This window comes from Podarcis cretensis (assembly GCF_951804945.1).
Source record: "Podarcis cretensis genome assembly, chromosome: 3".
Lineage (NCBI taxonomy): Eukaryota > Metazoa > Chordata > Lepidosauria > Squamata > Lacertidae > Podarcis > Podarcis cretensis.
This window is the reverse complement of record NC_137172.1, coordinates 32,699,644-32,723,189: the sequence shown is the minus strand read 5'-3', so window position 1 is coordinate 32,723,189 and position 23,546 is coordinate 32,699,644. Positions and strand designations below refer to the sequence as shown.

The window sequence follows — 23,546 nt, the reverse complement described above, 5'->3', positions numbered from 1 at the left end:
AGCATACAAACGTGTGTAATAGGAGAAATCCATGCTAAAATGCTGATTCATCTCTATGAGGACTTAAAAAGAAAATGCAAAATGATGTGGAAATATGGGGAAGTGAATTTAAGATTGGATAAAAAACAGAACCTGAAATTGACAGATTCACCCAACAGTTTACCAGCTTCTCCGCAATAACATAATGGGGAACTCTGTCAAAAGCCTCACTGAAATCAAAATACACATCCACAACCTTCATTTGACCCACCAAGCTTGTAACACTCTCTCTATATATACATATATTGATATGATATGATATGATATGATATGATATGATATGATATGATATGATATTCGTCTGGAATTACTTGCTTTTGAGAAACCTATGCACAGTCTTAGTACTCACAGTTTCCTTTTCTACGTGGGCACAGACTGACTGTTCTTGGACCTTTCCTGGTATCAATGTCAAGTTGACTGGTTGGGCGTTACCTGGTTCTTCTTTTTCCCATTTTTGAAGTTGGAGACAACATTTGCCCATCTCCAGTTTGCAAGGACCTCACTTGTTCTCCAGGAATTCTCAAAGATTATAGAAATTGCCATGTGCATGGATGGTAATATAGCAATAGTAACCATCTGAGTGGGCACAGACTAACTGTCCTAATTCACTGTTCACTCTTCTGGGCACTACACTATATAAACTCATCACAAGGTCAGCTTGAATGTGCCTCAGTTCAATTTTTATCTAGCCACATGGGAAGAGAAACAGTGCTACAAAAAAAGAAAAAAAGAAAAACACCCCAGGAACTTCAGCAAAAGCTACCCTAAATGCAAAGCATTTATATCATTTTTAATCTCAATTACTTCTTAAGTGCGGGGGGAGGATTCCCTACAGTGGTGATTACAACAGCCCAGAACCCAACTTCTTGGCAAAGTTGCCCTTTTCTACTTTCCCCACAAACTGCAAAATATCTGCTGCAAGGAGCTCTGGTTCCTCAAAAGCCGCAAAATGTCCACCTCTGGCCATGTAGCTGAAGGAAACAATGTTCGCATACTTCTGTTGAAGCCATGACTGGGGCATATGCAGGACCTCATGTGGAAATGAAGCAATTCCTGTAGGGACTTGCACAGAGAGCCTGCAAGAGAACCAAGAGGGAAAACATGTCACTCTGTTCCTCGCAATGAAGGGACTTCTTCAAACAGGACTCCAAACCACAGGCAAAACAGGGAAAAGGAAGCTCGAGGGCACAATTTAATGCATGTCTACTCCGAAGTAAGCCCCACTGAGCTCAACAGGTTCTGCACCCAGGTAGACATGCTGTGGCAGGGCAAGCTGTGCTTTCACTCCAGAAATATGGCAGTGGAAGAAACTCTGGCGGAGATGCTGTTGAGCCTGAATCAGTGGAAGACTTTGTGCAACGTAGGCTTAGCACCCATTTTGAGGCTTTGTGAAATGCCTTGCACTAGCACATATCTTAAGCTCCTACGCTAGCAGACCTTGCTCCAAAAGCATATGTAAAAGGCTCCAGTGAGCAGAGTGGCTCCGTCAAGCTGGCCCTCAGAAGATAAAAGGCAAGGACAGAACTCAGTCGCGAAGTTGGAACTAACTCAGGGATGGGAAACAGGGAGCTGAAGGTCTGGAGAGGACCCACAAATCATATTTCTCTGCCCTAAGCATCCCCATCACATTTGCCAGTGGGCCTCTGTTGCCTTCCTAAATTCCCAACAAAGCAAATTGCTGCGGCTTGCCCAGAAGGAGAGGCACAGGGAGCCTGGCACAGGGCGTGGCAGCAGAAGCACTGGTTTCACTCTGCTGTCACGTACAACCGCACGCTGAGCTCCCTATGCAAGTGAAATGACTGAGCTTGCCTGAGAAAAGTACAAGGACATAGCTTCATGAACCTCCTTGGCCCTGCTGCAAATCCACATGAGTCTGCAAATGCATTTAGGACATTTGTATATTATTATTGCTGACACTGATATGTCTGGATGTGCATTTCACAAGTCACCAGGAATACCTTTGTGTACACTTTCTGTCTAAACTTGGCACATGTACGGTATCTGAGTAAATATGAAAAACTGTAAAAGGACACAGGGCAACTAAATGTGTGTGTGCGCACGCGTGGTATGAAAAGAGCTCTCTAAAATAGGCAGAGGAATCTCTTACTTCTCATGCTTCTGGGTGCCAATTCCTTTCCCAATATTCTCTTTGTAAAAACGCATTGAGGACACTATGCACCCAGATACCCAGTAGATCATGATGTTTGTGAGAAGATCATCCAGTGTGAACTTCCTGAAAAATACAATCCAGAAGCAGCCACATCAGAACTTGTCAACTATGTTCCATCATCAACATCTGCAGCCTTTTTTCATCCTTAGCCTAATCTGCCACCTTGTTACCAAAATCTGGAGCCGTTAAATATTAAGGTCATTATTATTTCATTCTTTAGATTTTGCGTCCTTTCCCTCTCAAGTGCTCTGTGCAGGTTACAACTCCCAAGACTACAACTCCCATCAGTCTTAGCCGGCATGGTTGGGAAATGCTGATGTAAGATCTCTGTCAACACATCAACATTTGGTTCAGAAATGTTATCTCCAGCTATTTCCTAAATTTAGCTTGAGTCTCTGGGATATTGTTGGAATACATCCTTCCTTCCATTTATCCTGACTCTCTCTATTTTTCCTTGTTGCTTTTTTTTTTAAGGAGGCAACAAAATGATACTCTAGTAAATCAAGCCCTTTCTTTGTTGACTCTGTGGGAACAGGAACAGAATACGGACAGCAAGCCCCTCAAGCACTTAACATTTATATAATATACCCATTTATAGAACTGCTTTAAAAAGAAAGAAGGCAGCTCAGTTATTTTGCTAAAACCCTGTTATAAATGAATTAAAGCACACAGATCTACTCCCTTTCAACAGAACTTATTGTAAGGGAAGTTCCCAGAGGATTATGTCCAATTTAGATAATTCACTGCTAGGGCCTCAACATGTTCAGCTGTCCAGGCAGTCAGGAGATATGAAGCTGACGGTGGCATAAGAGAAGCCTGTAGAGCAGCTACGGTAATTTGCTGGCCATAGGACTTTGTTAAAAAGACTAAGTTAAGGCTTCTTTCCTCTCAGAAAGGGGTCTAAGCCATTTTTAACCTGCAGGACTCCACCACAAAACAACCCCAAGTTAGATTGTGGAGCAAGCCGGTGTTCTCCTTGCCAATTTTTGTTCGGCATAGGAGGGCTGCCACCTTCACAAATGTTTCTCCTGTCCAAAGGGGTGTGTTTGCACAATACTCATACATGCATGGTGACACTAGATGTCAGCAAGGACATGCAAGAACATGTGCTCTTCTTTTGAGTTTTCTGACTGAGCTGCGTTTCAAACCTTCAAAGCAGGTGAAGAACCGGGCACTACAAGCTAACTTCAAAATAATCTGCAGCATTTGATTTCTTAAATTCAGCAACACTGCAGTCCAGCGCCTCCCTGCTCAGTCAGACTGCAAACCAAGTTGCGCTGGCATTAAGCCACTCTGAACATGCACTACAAAGGCACAACCTAAACACTTAAAATGAATAGACTGTGCTAAGTTGTATTACATTTGGTTCTCTGAGCCTGCCAACACGACTGAAAGCAAACACGGCTGGACCGAGACAGGATGGGGCAGCAGAACAGGGAGGAGTGTTGCTTCCAGGTTCACAGTGCTGCTGTATACGAAGCGGAGGATCTCATGGAGGAGGTGGGAGGAAGGAAAAGAGTGGACAGTCCAAACATAAGAAGGATGTAGATAGACGGGGGGAGTATGGGGGCTACAGGGGAAGATGTTTATACCTCTCTACTCCCATGATGATTCAGCCCTCTGGTTGGAAAGAAGACCAAGAAGAGTGTCAGCTAAGCATCCAACACAAGAGGCGATTGTGACACTAATCTGAGAATAGTGCAGATAGGTAAACAAGCATCAAAGGTAAATAGGCATCTGTAAACCTAGAGAGAGGGGCAGGGAGAAATGACACCCACTTTTCTAGTCCTCCATCTTCTAGATCTCGAAAGGCATGATTGGTCCATGTAGAAAACTTCTCCAAGATGTATGCAGCCAAGCCCACAGGAGAGTCATTCAAGCCACAGCCTAAACAAGAATGAAAACCAAGGGTTCGCTTTCATCCAACATATTTTCAGTTAACTACTCTCCCCCGCCCCCGGCCCCAAATAAACACAAGACTCCAGCTGTCTGAAGCAGCTGCTGATTGACAAGACACTAAATAAAGAGACACTTGGCAAGTTGATCTGTAAGATGAATTATGTACCAACAGTATTAACAGCCTTACAGAATAAACAAACACGCTGAAACAACTTTGAGGATTTTGTTTTTTAAGTTATAAGGGGAAACTGAAGCTTAAACCAGCAGCAGGATAAAGCTTTGGTAACAGAGAAGGACCAGGTCTTAGTGGCAGAGCATTTGCTATGAATGCAGAAAGTCTAAGGATCAATCCTCAACCATTTTGAGGTTGGACTGGGACAGACATCCGTCTGAAATCCTGGAGAGCCACTGCCAGTCAGTGTAGACACTTCTGAGCTAGATGGACCAGTGACATGACGCAGGGTAAAGAGGGTACCTATGTTCCTATGGAGGCCAGGCAAAGCCAGAATCTTTCCTTATGTTGCCTGCCTCTCTAATTTGTGATAGCAGCTGACAGCAGCTCTGCTTCCCTGAAAGGCAGAACTGCTTCCACAGATGGGAGAGCAGAACAGTGGAGCCTGACCATTATCCCACCATGCTAGCTCTGATTTGTCCTGCTGTGGATTACCCATGAAAGAATCCTGCTAAAATGCTCGACGCGACACAGTTTTCCAATACAGCCAGTGGTGTGACCAGGGCAAATGCAGACATCATTTGTGAAAAGAATCAGATATGCAAGCCCGTGCGGGTGTTTCCTGCATCAGCTTGTTTAAAACTAGCTTTGATAGGACCCTTTAAATCCAAATATAAAGTCCACCATGGAGTTCCCCAACAAATAAATCAATCTCTCTTCTTTTTGGATGGTGCCATTTTGGGCACATTTACCGTAGACACTTTGGGCAGTCTGAGTCTTTAAACACCTTCACTGCACCTACTGTATCAAGACACCAGTGTGTGTCATCCCTGTTTTCACCTGTTAATATTATTACCATTAAATTATATATTAAATTTGTGTACCACCCTTCATCCGAAGATCACAGGGCGGTTCAGAACATATCTACACTGACATCATATGGCAATCTTTTGCCACAGCATAACATGGAGTCCTTTACAAAGCTCTCTGTAGAGCCTCTTATTACCATGCCATTGATGCCTTCCGCCTATACTCTTAACCATAACATTAAAAGTAGGCAGCACTTTTGGATGCATTCTCTAGACGGGGTGGTAGTGGCAGTGGGAGAGAAACCAACCACAGGCTTAATCTGGCCCCTGTTGACATTTTCAGCTTTTAATCAAGGTGTGCTCCCTCACTCACTCCAGTTTATCCTTCACCCAGGCAAGCAAGAGTCATTATCAGGAGCTGCCGGACACATTTGAGCCAGGCAAAAATGATCAAGGAAGATAAGAAGCAAGGAGGGGAAGGGGGCGTGACCTCGGGGTTTGGCCCGGGAGAGTTCTTAGGGCCAGAGAGAGAGGCCTGGTGCTTGCAAAAGACCCGTGGGTCTGGGGTTCTCCACCTTTGCTATATACAGAAACAAACAACATATGTACAGACTAGATTTAATCATGTTTTTGAGTCCTCTTGAACTAGATCAGTATATGCCATTTCTGCAGCAATGCAGTAATACACTATGCCAAGTAGGGAAATTATTTCAGTGTAGCGCTATTGTCACTCAACCCTATAATTTAATCTGCATATACCTGAACGCATGATCCATTTTTTCTTAATTCATTTTTCCAATCAGGTTATAAAAAAGATAATTTTAAACAGAGGCACTTAAAAGTCTGGAGACCTAATCACAACAATACAGTCAAGCTAATTCACTTGCGTATCTAGGTGAAAACCCATTAATCAAATTTGACTGTTTTCCCCCAGGCATTGTCAGCTCATCCAAAAGCTCCATGTATAAAGAGGCAACATTTAAATTGAGTAAAATGTGCCATTGGTTCAGTGAAAGCTAACTAGTCCTCCAGAACAGCTCAACTAAGAGCCAGAGGAGATCAAAGTGTGGGATATTTGTAAATGAATAAATAAAACATTACAAAAGCACTGTTAAGCCTCCAAAAGCAAGCCTGACCCTGGCAGTGCTGCTCTTGGAACTTCTCACCGCTTGGTAAAGTGGGTAGCATGGAACAGTACAACTCTGAACACAAAAGTTTATTAGTTGATCAAAGATAAATTGACTACTTGGAAGGACAAGCAAGTTGTGTTTTTTTGTTTTTTGTTTTAAAAAAGGCTTTTACCAGCAGTGTCAGGCTTCGTAGAATGTAGGTGAAAGTAGCCACCTTCCCCTAGGATCCTGTAGAGCACTTTTGTCTTAAAAGGAAACATCCGCTGGACATCCACATCCTCAAAACCAAAGAGTCCTGGGAAATACCGTCCCAAGGTAATTGAAAGAAGTTGCTTGAAATGCAGGGTAGTCACTGTTGCCATGTTTAAGTGAACACCTTTCACGTGGCTAAAACAATTTACAAAAGTTAGATAAGTCATCCACAAAAATATTTCTTTTTAACTCCATAGATTTATGACTTACCTGGAGTTCAGATGGCACCCTGTTGCTGTTTTGAACAAACATATAGGCCAAGCCCACTGGAGAAGAAACAAGCAGCTCCCCTTAGGAAGCCAGAATCTGTTATCAGATTTCGTCACAGAATCTTGGGAGTCTCAGGACACACTCAGGACTCTAAGTTTAGGAAAGTAGTTGTGCAATTCCAGCATGTTTGGTTCCTACAGTCTAGCTGGCAGGGTGCTCGAGTCACAGGGCTTCCTCTGCCCCTGGGGTATGTAGCTGATGGGGGAACATCATATGCCAAATGATTTAATCTAAATCAGGATGGAGATGCCTCATTTTCATAAGTAGCCAATATGCTGCTTAAATAACAAATCTGTTTTGCATTTCGCCTGTCAAGAAGGTGAACACTCACCTTGGAGCTATCTGAGCCAGATTGGTACTGATCAACGAGCCCCAATCCCCTCCTTGGGCATAGAATTCCTGGAAGCCCAGCCTGAGCATCAGCTTATAGAAGACACGGGCAGCACACACAGAATCAAAGCCTATAGAGAGGGGAGGAAAGTTACCAAGTAGGGCTGCTTTCCGCCCCATCCCAAGTGCAAACACAATCTGTGCAATACTAATTTCTAGCTAGATTTAAGGCTGCCATAGGAATTTTCTCCCCAGTCACACTGAGCATTTATTTACTACATCAAGTAAAAGAGCAGAGACAATGCAACCTTCTGATCCACACCTTGCCAGAAAAGCCAACAGCCTTTACACTCAGTTTGCACAACTCATCGTGAGTTTCTGGAGTGAAGTGTGCAGTTTAGTCCTCTGTCAGAGTTCTTTCCCTACTCCTGTGTTATTCCCCCTTTAAGTGGAGATGCCAAGGACCAAATGTGGGACCTTCTCCAGGAAAATCACTGTGATGCCCGCATTCTCAGTCTAACCTTCATCACAGAACTATGACAAGGACAAAAAATAGCAGCAGGAACTGCCCTGAGCCTGGAAAAACAGCAGGATACAAAGGGGAGATGAATCACAACTTGTGCACAGAAGCCTCTCCCTGCAATGTCGCCACCCCACTCCTGTACATGGGGGCTCCCTTCAGACTGCAGCATGCTGAGCAATGGTAAAACAAGGCTCCCAGTTGCGCAGAGGCTTCTGATCACCTTCAGTTGAATGCAGTGAGAGACCCCTTTCTGAATGTTTGCATTGAACAAGAAAAGGGCAGCAGGAGGAGGGCAGGGCATTGTGGGTGAGACCAGGATGCACTGCCCAGCTACACATCTAGACTGAATGCCTGGATGGGGCTAGGGTGCAAAAGCACAAATAAAGCTACCTTATATGTACAGCTTTAGTATTTGTAACTCCCTGCCCCTAGCAAGTACATCTGAGTGTTTCAGGTATATGTGCATAGACAGACATCTACTGCTCTATTTGAAACAGCACAGGTAGAGTAGAGGTCAAAACAATCTTGGGAATGGCAATGGCTCCACTGTAGAGCACCGGCTTTGAATGCAGAAGACATTCAACTCCCAGTGTGTGCAGGTAGAGCTGGGAGAAATTCCTATGTGAAATCCTGGAGAGCCACTGCCAGCCAGTATAGACTAGTGGTCACCAGCATGGTACTCATTGGCGCCCATGAACCTAGAGAGAGAGGTCTGCCCTGCCACCTAAGGTAACCATGAAATCCCTTCCCTGCCCCTGATGAAGCTAGGATTGAAAGAAGCAGGATAGACTATGTTGTGCACCTGGTTGCAGTGTGTGAGTGTGTATGTGAGTGTGTGTGTTTTAAGCACAGCAGTTCCTGCTGTTAATAAATGTGCCCCAAAATGTTGGCAACCCCTGTCACAATCAATCCTGAGCTATGCTACTCAGTGCAAAGCAGCTTCCTCTGTTCCTATGAATTAACAACAAAGATAAGCGATGTACACGTACCACTTCCAGATCCTTCAAAATAATGCAACGTACCTTGCTTGTGAGGTGCCTCGGAGAAGCCGTAGCCAGGGATGGAAGGGCAGATTATTTCGAAAACATGCTCGCCACTCAGGCCATGGCTCCCTGGATCCATCAGGAGGGGGATTATTTTGTAAAATTCATACACTGAGCCAGGCCAGCCGTGGACCATTAATAATGGCTTTGCAGACTGGCCTTCAGGCACATGGGAAGGTTTTACATGAAGAAAATGGACATCGATTCCTATGGAAAATATACATACACATAAAAACTTTAGAATATTTATTAAAACAGATTAGGTGGGCATAAACATATACTAGATGTAGCATTAGTCACTAGCATAACATCATTAAGTGGTATTGAGAATGAGATTTGCTACAGAGAGGGTGATCTGGAGAGTGATGGTTTGCTGCCTTGTGATTTTCTGTTTAGTAGGAAGCCAGTCTTAAGTGTGCTCACCGAGTTGGTCCTTTGAAATTCCAGGGACCAACACATATGCCAATTTCCTCATCTGATCACTGAATCACATGTCAATAAAAGAGAGACTTTGGTTTTATAACCCAGTATCTTGTGTGCGCTGCTTCCTAGCATAACGAGGAACCTAGGTTCAAAAAATAGTTACGAGCTCTTTGACTCAGCTGCTAGATGCCAAATTGACAAGCTGGAAGTAGATGTAGTAGTAGGCATCACTAGCTTCACTTTAAAAAACAACACCCCACACGTAGCCTAAGTCAGGGATTGCTAACAAGGCAGCTGCAAGCATACAGATGCCCACAGGTTCCCATTTGACTGTAGCTAATAAAAAAGGTTGTGATGTGTGCTTGGTTGTGGTGGGGGAGGGAGGGCTGGTATCCATGACAGTTTCTCTGGTTTGCTAGTGTGCCTATGGGCCCCAAATGGTTGCCAACTTCTGGCATAAATCTATCCAAGATTACCAGAGAGACTACCTCTGTCAGATTATGACTTGGAGCATACAACTGGTCACTGCTGGATCAGGCATAATACAAGAGGCTGCTGCAAAAAGAGACTCCCCCACGTTCAGCAGCTCAAGTTGTGAACGGATCGGAGATCTACAATCACAGCAGCAGGTCAAAGGTGTCCAGTGCTGCAACCCTGCACTGCTTCCACTCCGATGTTGCTGTACTTTTAGTGTAGGGAAGACTGATGTTCTTCTCTCGAGAGAAGACCCATTTGAATTTCAGACTTGAAAGATGCTATCACTGAAAAACAAATGTTCTTCTCTGTGGATCCTAGAATTCAAAGACCTCAAAGCCAAATTGGGAAGTCTAATTTTATTTATTTAATTATAGGATTTCTTCCCTGCCCTTCACCATAAGATCCCAGGGTGGGTTACAACAATACAGTAAATAAAATTTAAAGTCACATGACTTTAAATTTTATTTTATTTTTATTTTTATTGAAAGACTGATCAGAGCACTATTGGCTACAAACCTTCAATCTTTGTTTTGAACTGTGGGAATTTGTTGAGAACTTCCACTTGCTTCTTCCAGTTGAACTCATTCCTCCAATAAGTGACAATCTTCCTAAGATAATTTGAATTAAACCCATATCGAAAGCGACTATCCTCTAGTGGCTCGGCAAACCTCACCTCATCAAGTCTTCTATGTAAGTACTAGACCCCACAAATGTGTGGGAGGGAAAAAGAAGAATGAGGAAATGAAAAGAGGAAGAACTGAAAACTCACATGAGAGTTATATGCAAAAGTTAAAATACTTTTTTTCTCAAATCACATCCACACCACATATTTAAAGCACATGGCTTTCCCCAAAGAATTCTGGGAAATGCAGTTCACCCCCACAGAGCTACTATTCCAAGCACCCTTAAAATAATGTTTTCCTCCCTTTTCTTGCTGTGACTGGTGTCTTTCTGGTAGTTTTGACTTGGTATAACACAGATTTGTGTGAAACCTATACGAGACCTTTCTATGCAATATTTCTGTGGTGTGGGATGGACATCCATTTCACACTTGTTCTGCACCACCCACATGTGCAATTCAGGTTGCGCTTCTATTGAGAATACTGCACTTTCATTCTACTTCCACTGCAAAAACAGCTCTTCTGACAATACATTAAGTTCTTTTGTGAATGCTCCACAGAATGTAGGTGTCATGAACCTCAACTGGTTATTTCACATGACATTTAAAGAGAGAGAGATAGACAGAGAGGCTGTACGCTCTCGCTGCGCTGTTTGTAACACAGGAATACTCTTCTGCTAAAAGAGGGGAAGTCACAAACATTAACTTCCCACCAACACTCATGTTGCCCTATTGTGTGAACCCTTTTATCTAATCTTTCTTCCCCCCATTCATTGGAGGCAATGCATTTCCCACTCTCCTGATAGGCTATATAGTAGCTTTATGTGGGTTTGTGCAAGTATGGCACAAAGAGAGAGAAAGAAATTTGGGGCACGATTTGACCGATCACGCAGCAGTGCTCTTAGAACCAGCTGGTTCCATTTGCCTGAAACAAACAAGAGAAAGTCACAGCCATTAGGATGAAGCTGGACTTTAAAAATCAAAGGCTCTCTCCCCTGAGAACTGAGGACAGGGCCAACACAGCAGCAGATGTTAAAGACAGCTAAAATTAGATTCCGCTGTGTGTGCATTGTACCCTTCTGAATTTCATTGTTTTAAAGCTATTATCAGTGATGTGGGATACAGAAAATAGCCCAGGTTGGGTTGATTAACGCAAACAGACAACTACAACACGTTATTGTATTGTTCTCTGTTAATAGCACAGGCAACGGTAGGGTCATATCCAGATTAATATGATGCAGCCGTGACCTCTGAACAAAACTGCTTGTAAAAATTACTGCTGGAGAGAAAATAACTGCTGTTAGTATTTGCGCAGCAAGCCTACATTTCAGCATGTATCATATTTTCTATATATCTATAGTTCTTGGCTTGATTTAAAAATCAGCTGAAACTGATGCGACTCAGTTGAATGCTTTAAGCACATTTTATACATTTAAATTATCCAAGTTAAAATTAAGGGGGTAGTAGAGCTGGTTACAAATGTAAACCTAAAGGAACTCAGATTTATGTTGTAATTTTAACCGAGCACATTTACTTGGCTATAAGTCAGAGCTTTCCAAACCTTTCATGTTATTGACCGACTTTTTAGACATGCATCATTTCGCGACACGGGAATTAAGTTTTTCAGCCCTGGAAGGAGTGTGGGAAGCATTTGCAGCCGACACACTAACATGTTGCGACACACAGTTTGGAAAGCTCTGCTATAAATGCTACTAAAGCATTTTTAACAAACCGTGGTTGAGATTATGCTGCTACTCTAGAATTTCCTGCTGTTTGTGCAAACACTGTGAGAAAGAGAGTCTTCTTACATTTATCTCACCGTCTGATGTTTCCACCTTGAAAGGATATATAGCTGCATCTTCTTCAGAGTCAGGCTTCTGTCCTTTGCCCCACCATCCATCTCCCATAGATAATTTGTCCTCTTTCTTCTTGGTCAGAAACAGGTAAATGATTGCTCCCAAGACAACAGCCAACAGTATTTCAAGCAACATCATGACTGCAAAAGAATCACCACAATTATGGCATTAAATGACATTTTGGTACTGGTACCTCCCCCCCCCCAAAAAAGAAACATGTTAAAAGTATGGCAGCTACTTTAACAACTTCATGGTGAGTACCAGCACATTATTATTTTTTTGAAGCAGCAGCAGCGGCACTGGTTGTGTGCATGCTTTTTCTCTAGAATGCTTATATTTTAGGACCAGAATAAAAACAGTCTTTGGGCTGTTTTGATAAAACATCGTGTATTTTCTTTAAACCATATGACATAAGATACCAATTAGACATCACTTCATAGTAGCTCTCCTCAAGGGTTAATAATGCAAGGTGGTCCTGTTGGACCTAAAGCAAATATTTGACTTCACATATTTTCTGTTATTGTCCTACCAGTCATTCCCTCCTATTTCTTTTTAAAGTTATTTCCATGTGGACTGTCACTAAGATGCAATAAATCTTAAGACAAGAGTCTTTTTTTGTTGATGCATAATTCATAATAGTTGCTTCAATTTGGGTCACAGGAGCTCAAAGGCGATATAAGCCTTATTCTTTTTTTGGGGGGGGGGGCTTCCTCCCTCAGTTACCCTTTCCTACAGAGCACACACAGCATTGCAAGCTGAGCCTCCTTGAAGACCTGGTGTAATTAGCCTCTCAATATGGGTTCTCAGGCAAGGAACTGACCTTTTGAAAAATGTGTCTAAAAGTGTGAGATCTCTGTAGAGAGCCACATGTTGTACGCTGTACCATTAGAACATAAATATGGAATTCAGTCGGGTGCTTGTGCTCTTAAAAACGAGAAAGGCTGCCTTGTGTATATCCCCCTGCCCCATGAATATCTTATTTACCCCCAAAGCGATTTCAAAGCATTGAATTACGCAACTGTGAAACAACAGCAACAAGGCTCCATCCAGCCCACGAGAGACTGTGCAGCAGAATGTGTTATAAACATGCTTTTTTGGGGAAATAATTAATAATTCCCTGGGTGGCGAGGGCCTTTGAAATGTGTTGTTTATTAACACATTAGCCCCACCCCCACATTTCTCATATTTAAAAAGTTTCTCAATATAGTTAAGGAGAACCATTATTTCCACAGGGGGTTAAGTTAGGCACATAGCTTTTTTAAAAAATAAACTCAACAGAATGGTTCAGTATTTTAAAAATGTATTTATTATTACATTTATATCCTGCCTTTTCTGCAAAGAATTATCAAGGTGAAATACATGCGTCCCCCTCCTCACTGATTCTTCCTCAACCCTGTGAGGTAGGTTAGGTGAGAGACAGAGACTGGTCCAAGGTGCACTGAGTAGGGGCTACACAACACTGTTTCTCTCTTTAAATGCTTGTTCACTGAATATGGGAATGTAGCTAGTATTATTATGTTAAAACAGGACTATTGTGTTCAAAAATAAATTAAGCCATATAGACTCTTGGGTTTTGTTTTTCCTTTTCTGGTGCATAATCTTGAGTGCATGAGCAGAGCTGGTTCCTCAATAAACTTCCATCTGGAAACACTCCAGGTTTCCTATTTAATCTGCAGCTACCACTGCTAGTTTGTGTGGTCCCTCCAAACCAGGATCAAACCACGGGAATGCATAAGCACAAGGCTCATTCACATAATGCCACGATCTGCTGTTACCCCTGAATGGAACTACAGTGGTACCTCAGGTTACAGACACTTCAGGTTACAGACGCTTCAGGTTACAGACTCCGCTAACCCAGAAATAGTACCTCAGGTTAAGAACTTTGCTTCAGGATGAGAACAGAAATCGGGCGGTGGTGGTGTGGCAGCAGCGGAAGGCCCCATTAGCTAAAGTGGTGCTTCAGGTTAAGAACAGTTTCAGGTTAAGAACGGACCTCCGGAACGAATTAAGTACTTAACCCGAGGTACTACTGTACACAACTTGGGTGCTATGGCTGGGATCCCTGCCTTGCCGGAGGTTGGAGTAGAGTACTTAATATATGTGAGGTTTTGTGTCAGCGTCACTTGTGCAGGTTCTGTGCTATTCACTTGTGTTCCTTTGGTGGTGAGAGAGGTTGGGGTAGGCCAAGGTGTGGTTGTTTGTTTTTGATTGGCTGTGGTGATCTTTGTTTTAATGTGTGAGTGGGGTGGGTGGGTGTTTTGGATCAGGTTAGCCATATTGATTTGTATGCTGTTGGTGAATTTTTGTCATTGTCTTGTTCAGCTGTGTACGTGATAAAGGGGAGCCATACCGGGGTGAAGGCGTCTTGTTCTATTTGTCCCCGTGTCAGTTTCAGTTTATTGGTTAATTTTTCTAGTAAGGCTGTTTCCCATACTATTTGGTACCATTGGTCCATGCTTACTCCTGACAGGTCTCTCCAGTGTCTGGTTATGGTGTTTCTGGCTGCTGAAAGTAGGTGGGTTATGAGTTCTTTGTGGTGTAAATGGGCATTATTGTCTTGGAAGATGTTTAGTAAGGACAGTTCTGGGGTGATTTCTAATACTTGCTTAGTTATTTTACATATTTCTCGTATGGCTACTGTCCAGAATAGTTGGATTTTGGGGCACTCCCACCACATGTGGGCACTCCCACCAAAAAGGGGGTATTGGTAACGGGCCAATAGCTGTTCCAATTGTCCTTATTCTCATGTGAAGACAAACTCTGGGTGAATCAAGAGAAGAAAGCCTATTGTATACAGCTGACAGCAAGGGAAACAAATGAAAGCCATCATGTTCTCTCTCCATAATGGAACACTAGAGGATCTGCCAAAGCAAATATGCAACAGAAACATTTCAATGTAGCTGGCAATAGCACCAATACTTTAATGTGCTGGGATTTAAAGGAAGAATTTCTAAATATTTATCCATAACCACAATGAAGTAATTATCTTAGAAGCAGAAGCTAGAAGGGGGGGGGGTTCCCATTTGGCTCCCCCCCCCAACACTTAAATGCTGTGATGCATGCTTTTATACCGAAATAATGAATATATTGATCAGCTTTGCACATAACAATTGTAAATCAATTATGTACAAGTATTCAAACAGCAAAAAAGTGTTATGAACCAATTGTTAATTCAAAACAGCTCTGATATTTAAAGGCATCATGCCAGGAGACATGAATGGAAAGTGTGTGTCTAGCAGTGCTTCCCAATAGCTGAAGGCATCTCCCCTCTCTGTTACTGAATTATTTGGAGCATTTGATGGGTTAAAAAAAAGAGAGGTTTGGTCAGCTAACAGGTCAAAATAATAGTAAAGTTGAGGTGCTAGACTTGTTCTTGGAGGTAGCGATGCCTTGGGTATGGGCCAATAAATTGAACCTGAACCCTGAAAAGACTGAGGTGTTATGTGCTCCAAGTTCTTGAGTCCAGGAGGTGAGGAGTCAGCTTGTTCTGAACATGGGTGCACTTCCCTGGAAGAAGCAGATTTGTAGCTTGGGAGTACTCCTGTAATGATTATGTTATTACATTTTGATTCTGCTCCTCCCTCAAAGAGCTCAGACCAATGCATATAGTCCCGTCCCTCCCGTACACCATTATCTTCACAAGAACCATGTGAAGTAGATGAGGCCAGGAATGTGGGACTGGCCCAACGTCCTATAATATGCCCTGAAATTTCAGCATCTGCAATGCTCCTGGCAGCCCTATTTTTTTGGGGGGGGGGATTAATCAGGATATGGATTTCAGCATATGGATAGGCTTCCCCCCCCATCTCCCTCCCCTTGCCCCATCCCTATGATTCCTGAAGCTGCTAATTCCACCTGCCGGCCCCGCCTGCCCAGGAAGTGCTGTTTGCTCCTGGGGTGATTTTTCTCAGGATCACAGCAAGGGAGCAGGGCTGTGTGTGTGTGTTAAACTCCTTTCATGTTTGCAATCCTAATTGCACCCTCTACTATACAATAAAATCCCTTGGCATTGGCCGGCTTCTAGCTGAGCTCCTCTGTTCCATGTTACAGCCAAACCATATACTCAAAGCTCTCAAATATTTTTACATGTTTAGGATGTTGGACATGTTTAGAAGCAGCGGACAGGGAAGCCATATCAGAATGCTCGAGGAATCCAGCCCCTAATATGAGCATCCTCTGGATGTGGGGTAGAAAAAGTATTTGGAAAACAGGCCTGGGAATGGAAAGAGAAGAAATTTCTACCTTAGATATCTAATAAAAGGCATTCAACCTGGTCTGTGTGGCTTGCGGAGCTTTAATTAAAATTATCTGCGCAGAGGGAAATTATCAGGAACTGTTCAACCCAAGAGCTTCAAGAGAAGAAGGGTGGGAATCACCTTCAATATTAATTAAGCGGAGACAAAATCTCTTTGGAGAGAGGATACAGGTAAATGGGTTCTATTTTTATTTTCTGACAAATCTTTTTGCAGTTCTTAATGTACTTGACACAATTTGCCGCCTGCTAGGGAGCAATGGTGTCATTCTTGTCTTTTTTGTGTGTGAACCAAGATTAGGGCAGGGACCCAAAAACCTTTATGATCCAGATTAATGCTCCTTCCTCAATCACCCCAGCTGCTCAGAATCTCCAGAATTTCTAAACTGTATTTTGAGACTATGGGAGACTATGGGAGATTACAGGAGAGGGAGGGAGGAAGAAAGTCAGTGGTTACAAGGGATGAACATGGGCAAACACAGTTGAATGTATAGTAGAAAGGGTTAAACTTCTGTCCAGTGGACGATGTCACCAGGAAGGGGCAGCTTTGTTTGTAATATGTAAAGTACTTAGAAAAATCAGATCTGCCTCAGCTCTATTAATAATACAGCATGTATTTAGCCTTTATTTCAAAGAGAACACTGTTGAGCAACATATCCTCATAGCACACCTTTAATATCCTCACAATATCAATATCACCTTTCCAAGACCGGTAAATCATGTGTCCTTTAAAAAATAATCATAGCATCATACTGCTCGATAGCCCCAGACAAGCTACGGAAGTCTGGCAGTGGTAACCCTCAGAGGCTATTTTCATGTAGTAAAAAAGAAAAATCTGACTGAATGGACAGCGGTTCTTCTCCTCCCCCCCCCATCCCTTTTTTAGATCCAAGCCACCAGATACGTAAGTATTCCTTCCTACATTTTACCAAAAGCTTTCAGTATTCACTTGCATCTCGTGTGTGTGTTTTTTAAATGTTACGTATTGAAATCTACAAACACAAGGAGTGATGGTTAAATGGGACAGAGATCTTGGCCACAATGTGGAATATAATAAATGGCAGACACTTTGGAAGAAGGGTATGAAGTTTTCGGCATGTGCTGTTCTCTGAGAAAATTTAGAAAAAATGATGTACCGTTGGTACCTGACCCCGGCAAAACTGGGGAAGATGTACAAAACCGGAGACATCACATGCTGGAGGTGTAAAGCAAAGGTAGGGAATTTTTTTCATATTTGGTGGACCTGTGACGTGGTGAAAAAATTCTGGGGACAAATCTATGAGGAACTGAAAAAAATATTGAAGTATAACTTTCCTAAAATACCCGAGGCGTTTCTCTTAGGTATGATCGGTGAGGAGATAAAGAATGTGGACCAAACCTTTTTTCAGTATGCCACGGCGGCGGCTAGAATTTTAATAGCGCAAAACTGGAAATCCCCCGATATGCCTACGATCAGAGACTGGCAAGTGAGACTGCATCAGTATATAGAATTAGCGAGATTGACACAAAGAATTAGGCATCATAACAATGCAAAATTAAAAAATGATTGGAATAAATGTATATGTTATAGGTAAAGGTAAAGGTACCCCTGCCCGTACGGGCCAGTCTTGACAGACTCTGGGGTTGTGCGCCCATCTCACTTAAGAGGCCAGGGGCCAGCGCTGTCCGGAGACACTTCCGGGTCACGTGGCCAGCGTGACATTGCTGCTCTGGCGAGCCAGAGCCGCACACGGAAACGCCGTTTACCTTCCCGCTGGTAAGCGGTCCCTATTTATCTACTTGCACCCGGAGGTGCTTTCGAACTGCTAGGTTGGCAGGCGCTGGGACCGAGCAGCGGGAGCGCACCCCGCCGCAGGGATTCGAACCGCCGACCTTTCGATCGGCAAGTCCTAGGTGCTGAGGCTTTAACCCACAGCGCCACCTGCGTCCCATATGTTATATGGAGTCTCCATATGTTATATGGAGGTCTCCATATAACATATGGAGACCTCCATATGTTATATGGAGGTTAATTTTGGAATTAATAATTTAATAGCAGACGGTACTTAATACCTACCACGTTTCAGAATGATGGTATTGACAACTGCAGAAAGAGTATAAGATAATGTAAACCTAAACCGAGTTGGACGGAGGTATAAGAGTATAAGATAATGTAAACCTAAACCGAGTTGGACGGAGGTCTATTGTTTGTAAGTTTGTAAGTTTCTTTTTCTTTCTTTCTTTTATGTTTATTGTCTTTTGTATTTTGTATTTTTCATTTGTTATTTATATTTCTTTTTTCTTTCTTTCTTTCTTTCTTTTTCTATCTGTGCTTGCCTTCTTCCTTTATATTTTTGTATGTAACTTTTAAAAACTGCTCAATAAAGATATTATTAAAAAAAAAAAAGAAATCTACTATAAATAATGCAAAACAAGCATATTAGTAATGGAGCAATAATAATTTATAGATTAGCAATTGTCTTCACAACTCAATTGTCTTCACAACTCAGACTGGGAGAGAGGAGACCCAGAAGAGACAGTATTAAAGTTTTATGAGTTAATTTGGTATTAAAAGTAGCATAAGCCAAGATTTGTATTAATGTCTTGATTAAGCAGCAACATTCTGCCACAGAGAAAAGTATTAACTTTCTCTCACAGACATTTCTCCAGAGTATGCAACTTCGTCCCAAAGACATTGCTCCACTTATAAAACATGCATGGTCAATCTGGGCCAATGGTGAAAGACTTCACTGTTGCCATCCTCCATACATATGGACTGACTAAATGCAAGCCAAGAAAACAGCCAGTGAATATATCCAGGGAGTAATTCATCTAACACTGCAAAGTAACAAGCTTCGTGGTAGGGAAATCCTGTACAGTTGCACCCCAAATTTCATCATAATACTGTACAGAATATCAGGATGTACCCAAAAGAAAGACAGGAGAAAGTGACCTATTACTAACAATATCCAGATTATATTTTAATTGCATCCCTATGGAGAAAAAAATGTCAAGACTCAAGTTGAGTTCCACTAAACTAAATTAAACCCAAGGATTTTGTGCATCATTTAGCCTGGTCCTTTTCAGCCAGCTCAGTTAGGCAACAAAATCCAGTCACTAGACACTATTTTCCTCTCATTCAGCAAGCATGTCAAGGGAGGTAGGGGGAAGCGAGTTGAAATAGGATAAGATTCCCTGGGCTTTTCTCTAGAACCCACAGTTGGTAAATACGCCTGCAGGAAAGTTATCTAAAAAAAAAAAAGATTAGAAAGAGAAACTGCAGACAGCACTTCAGTAGATACCAAAAAAACTGGCAAGTAAAACAAGCAAGCTACAATAAATACTAGCATAGCAAAGCACATCTTGGACATAAACTTCAATTCTAATCGAAACCAGGCTTAGAAAGACATCTGAGGAACTACAGTTGGAAACATTCCACATTGTTAGCAAAACCGTGGCTGAGAGATCAGTTCTTGCTTTGGGGGGATGGGAAGGGACTCTGATGTCCCCTTATCTTTATTAACTCTGCAGTGAGCAACAGTTTGATATTAGGAAAACAGTACAAAATACAAAGTCCTGAAGTTTACTTAAAAAGCAAGCAAACAACCACTATTTGTAAACCCCTGGCTTCAAATTCTGCTTACTCCTCTTACAAACTGCAAAGGAGTACAAATTCAGTGGTCTCTTGGCTGCTGATAGTAGATTGCAGTAAGTCACCAAATCTGCCCCTCTGCCCAACAGAAGTCAGAAGGATGGCATCAGAACAGACTTATTCAAACCTAAGCTCAGCCTTCAGGGAACAGTCTGGAATCCTTACTGAGTTATAATATTAAAAAAATCACACTACAAAAACCTTCAGTGTGCAGTAGCTTGCTAGCAGGATATTTTGAAAATGCAAAGCGCTACTAATACAAAGGTAAAAGGTAAAGGTACCCCTGACTGTTAGGTCCAGTCGCAGATGACTCTTGAGTTGCAGTGGGCACCTTGCTTTACTGGCTGAGGGAGCCAGTGTTTGTCCACAGACAGCTTCCGGGTCATGTGGCCAGCATGACTAAGCCGCTTCTAGCGAACCAGAGCAGCAAACGGAAACGCTGTTTACCTTCCCACCGGAGCAGTACCTATTTATCTACTTGCACTTGATGTCTGATCGGCAAGCCCTAGGCTTTGTGGTTTAGACCACAGTGCCACCCGCGTCCCTTACAAAGGTAGGGATATCCAAATATACTGTGTTCCATAGCAACTCTGGCTCCCACTTCTGCTTGGGATAATGGGCCTCTTCTTCATACATAGAAGATCCCTGCATATCGACTCTTCTCACTACTGCGGAGTGATAAAAACACAAGGCACTCTTTTCTGAACTCCCCACATAATGGCCAAGGTTACAGTGGCATGGCAGACGTCCAAGGGCAGTAAACAGGCAGCTTTGTAACTTAATCTACACACAATAGAGAAAGGAACAGGATTAATTGCAACAAAAACACCATATTCTTTGCTCTCTCACTCTCTCTGACTACACCCCAGCAATTTCCAGAAAGTTCTAAAAGAACATGGATTTAACTTGGATTACCTTCTCTTTAACCCTCACAGTAGAAATCCAAGCAGAAAAGAACAAGAGAAAAACCACAATGTAGTCAGTCTCGTGGAGGGTAAACGGCAGTTCCAAACTTCATGTCTGGGTAATTTCAATTGACAACTAAATCACAACAGGTTCCTGAGCTGCAAGATATTCTGAATGAGTGACTTCCAGATGATATTAAAGTTCTCTCTATGGTGGCTAATCTGTGACACATGTGCAAATCAGCAATCCTTGCAAACGCCCGTTTGTAAGGCCCGATGCACTGTCCACTTGCAACTGAAATCCTTAGACAGAACCTGGAATCCCAGCACCCTTAAATCTAAAGGACTCATTTGGGTTGTTTCATGGGTTATTTGATGTTGGGCTATATTTTACAGACCTACATTGTGTACTTGCAAAAAAAGAAGTATCCTTTAAAAGTTCAAACCTTAAATAAATAGCACACAAACCGCAGTAACATATCACATACCAAGCGGCAGCAGTTCACCTGCCAGGGATTCTCCAGTTGCACCTACCCTGCATTGTAAATACTGCATTGGACTGGGGAGGACTTAGACTAGAGATGTTTCAAAGGGCTCTTCCTAGTCTATAACTCTGCGATTCTATATATTTTTTAAACTCCGAAAGCAACCCTCAGTTTGACGAGTTTCCCAGGGAACTCACAATGGGATGCTTCACTTATGGGCATAAATGAGTTTCTCCCGGGATCTCCGACAGGAACTGCCACGCACAACAAGTTCCCCGTCCTGCCTCAGCAAGCAGCTTCTGCCCTTTTCAGACGTGACGTGACGTGACACTAAAAAGCGCCTCTGCTCGCGCCTTGTGTGAATGTTGTCGATCCGGGATAAGCCGCAGAATACCGGCAAGCCGCCGACTGCGCATGTAGGATTTACATTACCGTTATCAGCCAAATGAATAAGCCTCACGTGTAACAAAAACGCCTCAGAAAGAGCCCCTCTCGAAGTTCCCCCGCGTAGCCCAGCCTGGCCCTCCGCCGTTTACAAGAGCGAAAGAGGCGGGGCGGCCTTTCTTCCCACAGGCTCCGCCGGCGGCGCTGCAGCCGCCCTCTCGCAGCGCCCGTTCGGATTAAGGCCGCGGGGCGGTCGAGGAACTCGGTCGGCAACAGAGGATTCTGGGAAATGTAGTTCTTTGGGGGGGCTCCATGTAACGGTGTGGGGGGGGGGGTGTTGGGTGCTCCACCTGGGCTCTCAAAACCTTGTTCATCCTGCTGCCCGAGAAACGTTATGGCCGCCGGCGGGGGAAGGTAGCTGCTGGGAGCACCGCAGAGATGGAAACCAAGGTCGTAACGCGTGTCGTTCGGCGAAAGTCTTGCGTTGGGCTGTTGGGTTGGACAGCAGCTTCAAGACCCGGGTGGGTTTGTTTTCGCTGCGGCGTGTAAGGCGCTTCAAAGGCTCTGAAGGCTTCTTTTCTTTTGGATTAGGACGCGCAACATGACACATCCACCACTGCTGCCCACACCAATTTGAAGCACCTGACTCCCTCCCCCCCCCCCAAAAAAATAATAATCTTGGGAACTGTAGAGTTTGGCAGTTCTGTGAGGACTAAACTCCAGGATTTCTTAGGGGAAGTCATGTGCTTTAAATGCACTTTAAAGGTGTGCCGTGGGTGTGACCACATAGTGAAGCGATGCGCGCCTTAGGCTGTGTACACATTGGTGTTTACTCTTGAATCTCTAGAGTTGGAAGAGACCACGAGGATCATCTAGTCCAACCCCTTCATTGCAGGAACCTTTCATCCAACATAGGGCTCAAACCCGTGACTCTGAGTCTCATGCTCTACCCACTGAGCTATCCCTCTGGATCCCACTGGTTTTTGAGTTCATGTTTGCACATTACCCATGGTGCAGAGCTATCCTGTAGTTTAGTGAGAAATGCTGCTGTTGCATTTTCCCTCAAACCAGCTTCCATCTGAAAGGAAATAATAAGATGCGTTCACTTTGCAGTAAACTGAGGTGTGTATATTTGAAACTGCCACTGTGCATGTGTGCACGACAGCATATGTACAGATGACAGTTTCATGTGTAGGAGTCGAGGTTGGGAATTCAGGGGCAAGGAAACCAAAGAGGTAAAGCACATCACTTGAGGACATCCACACACCCCTCTGGTGTGTACCTCAGCATGTAAATGTGACTTGAAACAAAGAGGGAAAATTACCTTGATGCATTTTAACCCAATAATGTGTTCAGAAATTGCTTTGCATAGGATTTTTTTCCGGCCTGGAGGCTTAATACACTTCCATTTTCTCCCACCTCTATAAGGAAAGTTTGTCCTGTTCTTGCTACATGTTAGATAATAAAGGATAATGGTGATTGGAAGAACATAATGGGGAGGGGAAGATTCAAAGGGCTATTAAAAATGGCATGTATGAAAGGGGATGGAGGAGTGTGAATTAGGTGGCTGTATGAATGTATAAAAGATGAAGTGAGAGGTCAGGCGGGAGAGGTCTGCTTTCTGATAAATTCACTGAGTTACAGGGCCCTCCCTCAACAGAGTTATGCATGTAATTTTTTCAGCATTGGGGCCCAAAGCATCCTCTTAAGCTCACACGAGGGGAAGTGAAAGAAAAGCAGAAACCAACACAGCTCCGAAGCTGGTTTGTGCAGGTCAAATGAAAGAACAGAAAATCCATTGTGCCAATTGTCCACTTTAAATTAGGCTTGTATTGGGTGGTGTTCAGAAATGACAGACTGAAATGAACGTCCCCTGC

The 23,546-nt window shown here is 43.2% G+C and overlaps 1 protein-coding gene across 3 annotated transcripts; it reads right to left on the bottom strand.

Annotated features, from left to right (window-relative positions):
* Positions 1-799: 799 nt before the first annotated feature.
* Positions 800-21,914, bottom strand: EPHX1 (epoxide hydrolase 1). Of its 3 annotated transcripts, none has more exons than XM_079969286.1 (9): positions 21,718-21,914; positions 11,965-12,152; positions 10,054-10,234; positions 8,617-8,844; positions 7,073-7,202; positions 6,392-6,606; positions 3,988-4,096; positions 2,147-2,272; positions 800-1,115 (listed from the first exon to the last, which is right to left on the bottom strand). In XM_079969286.1, exons 2-9 carry the CDS (start codon positions 12,148-12,150, stop codon positions 881-883), a joined length of 1,410 nt encoding a protein of 469 aa, XP_079825412.1. In that variant the 5' UTR covers positions 12,151-12,152; positions 21,718-21,914; the 3' UTR covers positions 800-880. The 3 variants fall into 3 exon arrangements, with proteins under 3 accessions (XP_079825412.1, XP_079825413.1, XP_079825411.1); XM_079969287.1 differs by having other exon boundaries at positions 21,746-21,914; XM_079969285.1 differs by lacking the exon at positions 21,718-21,914 and adding an exon at positions 21,483-21,711.
* Positions 21,915-23,546: the final 1,632 nt, after the last annotated feature.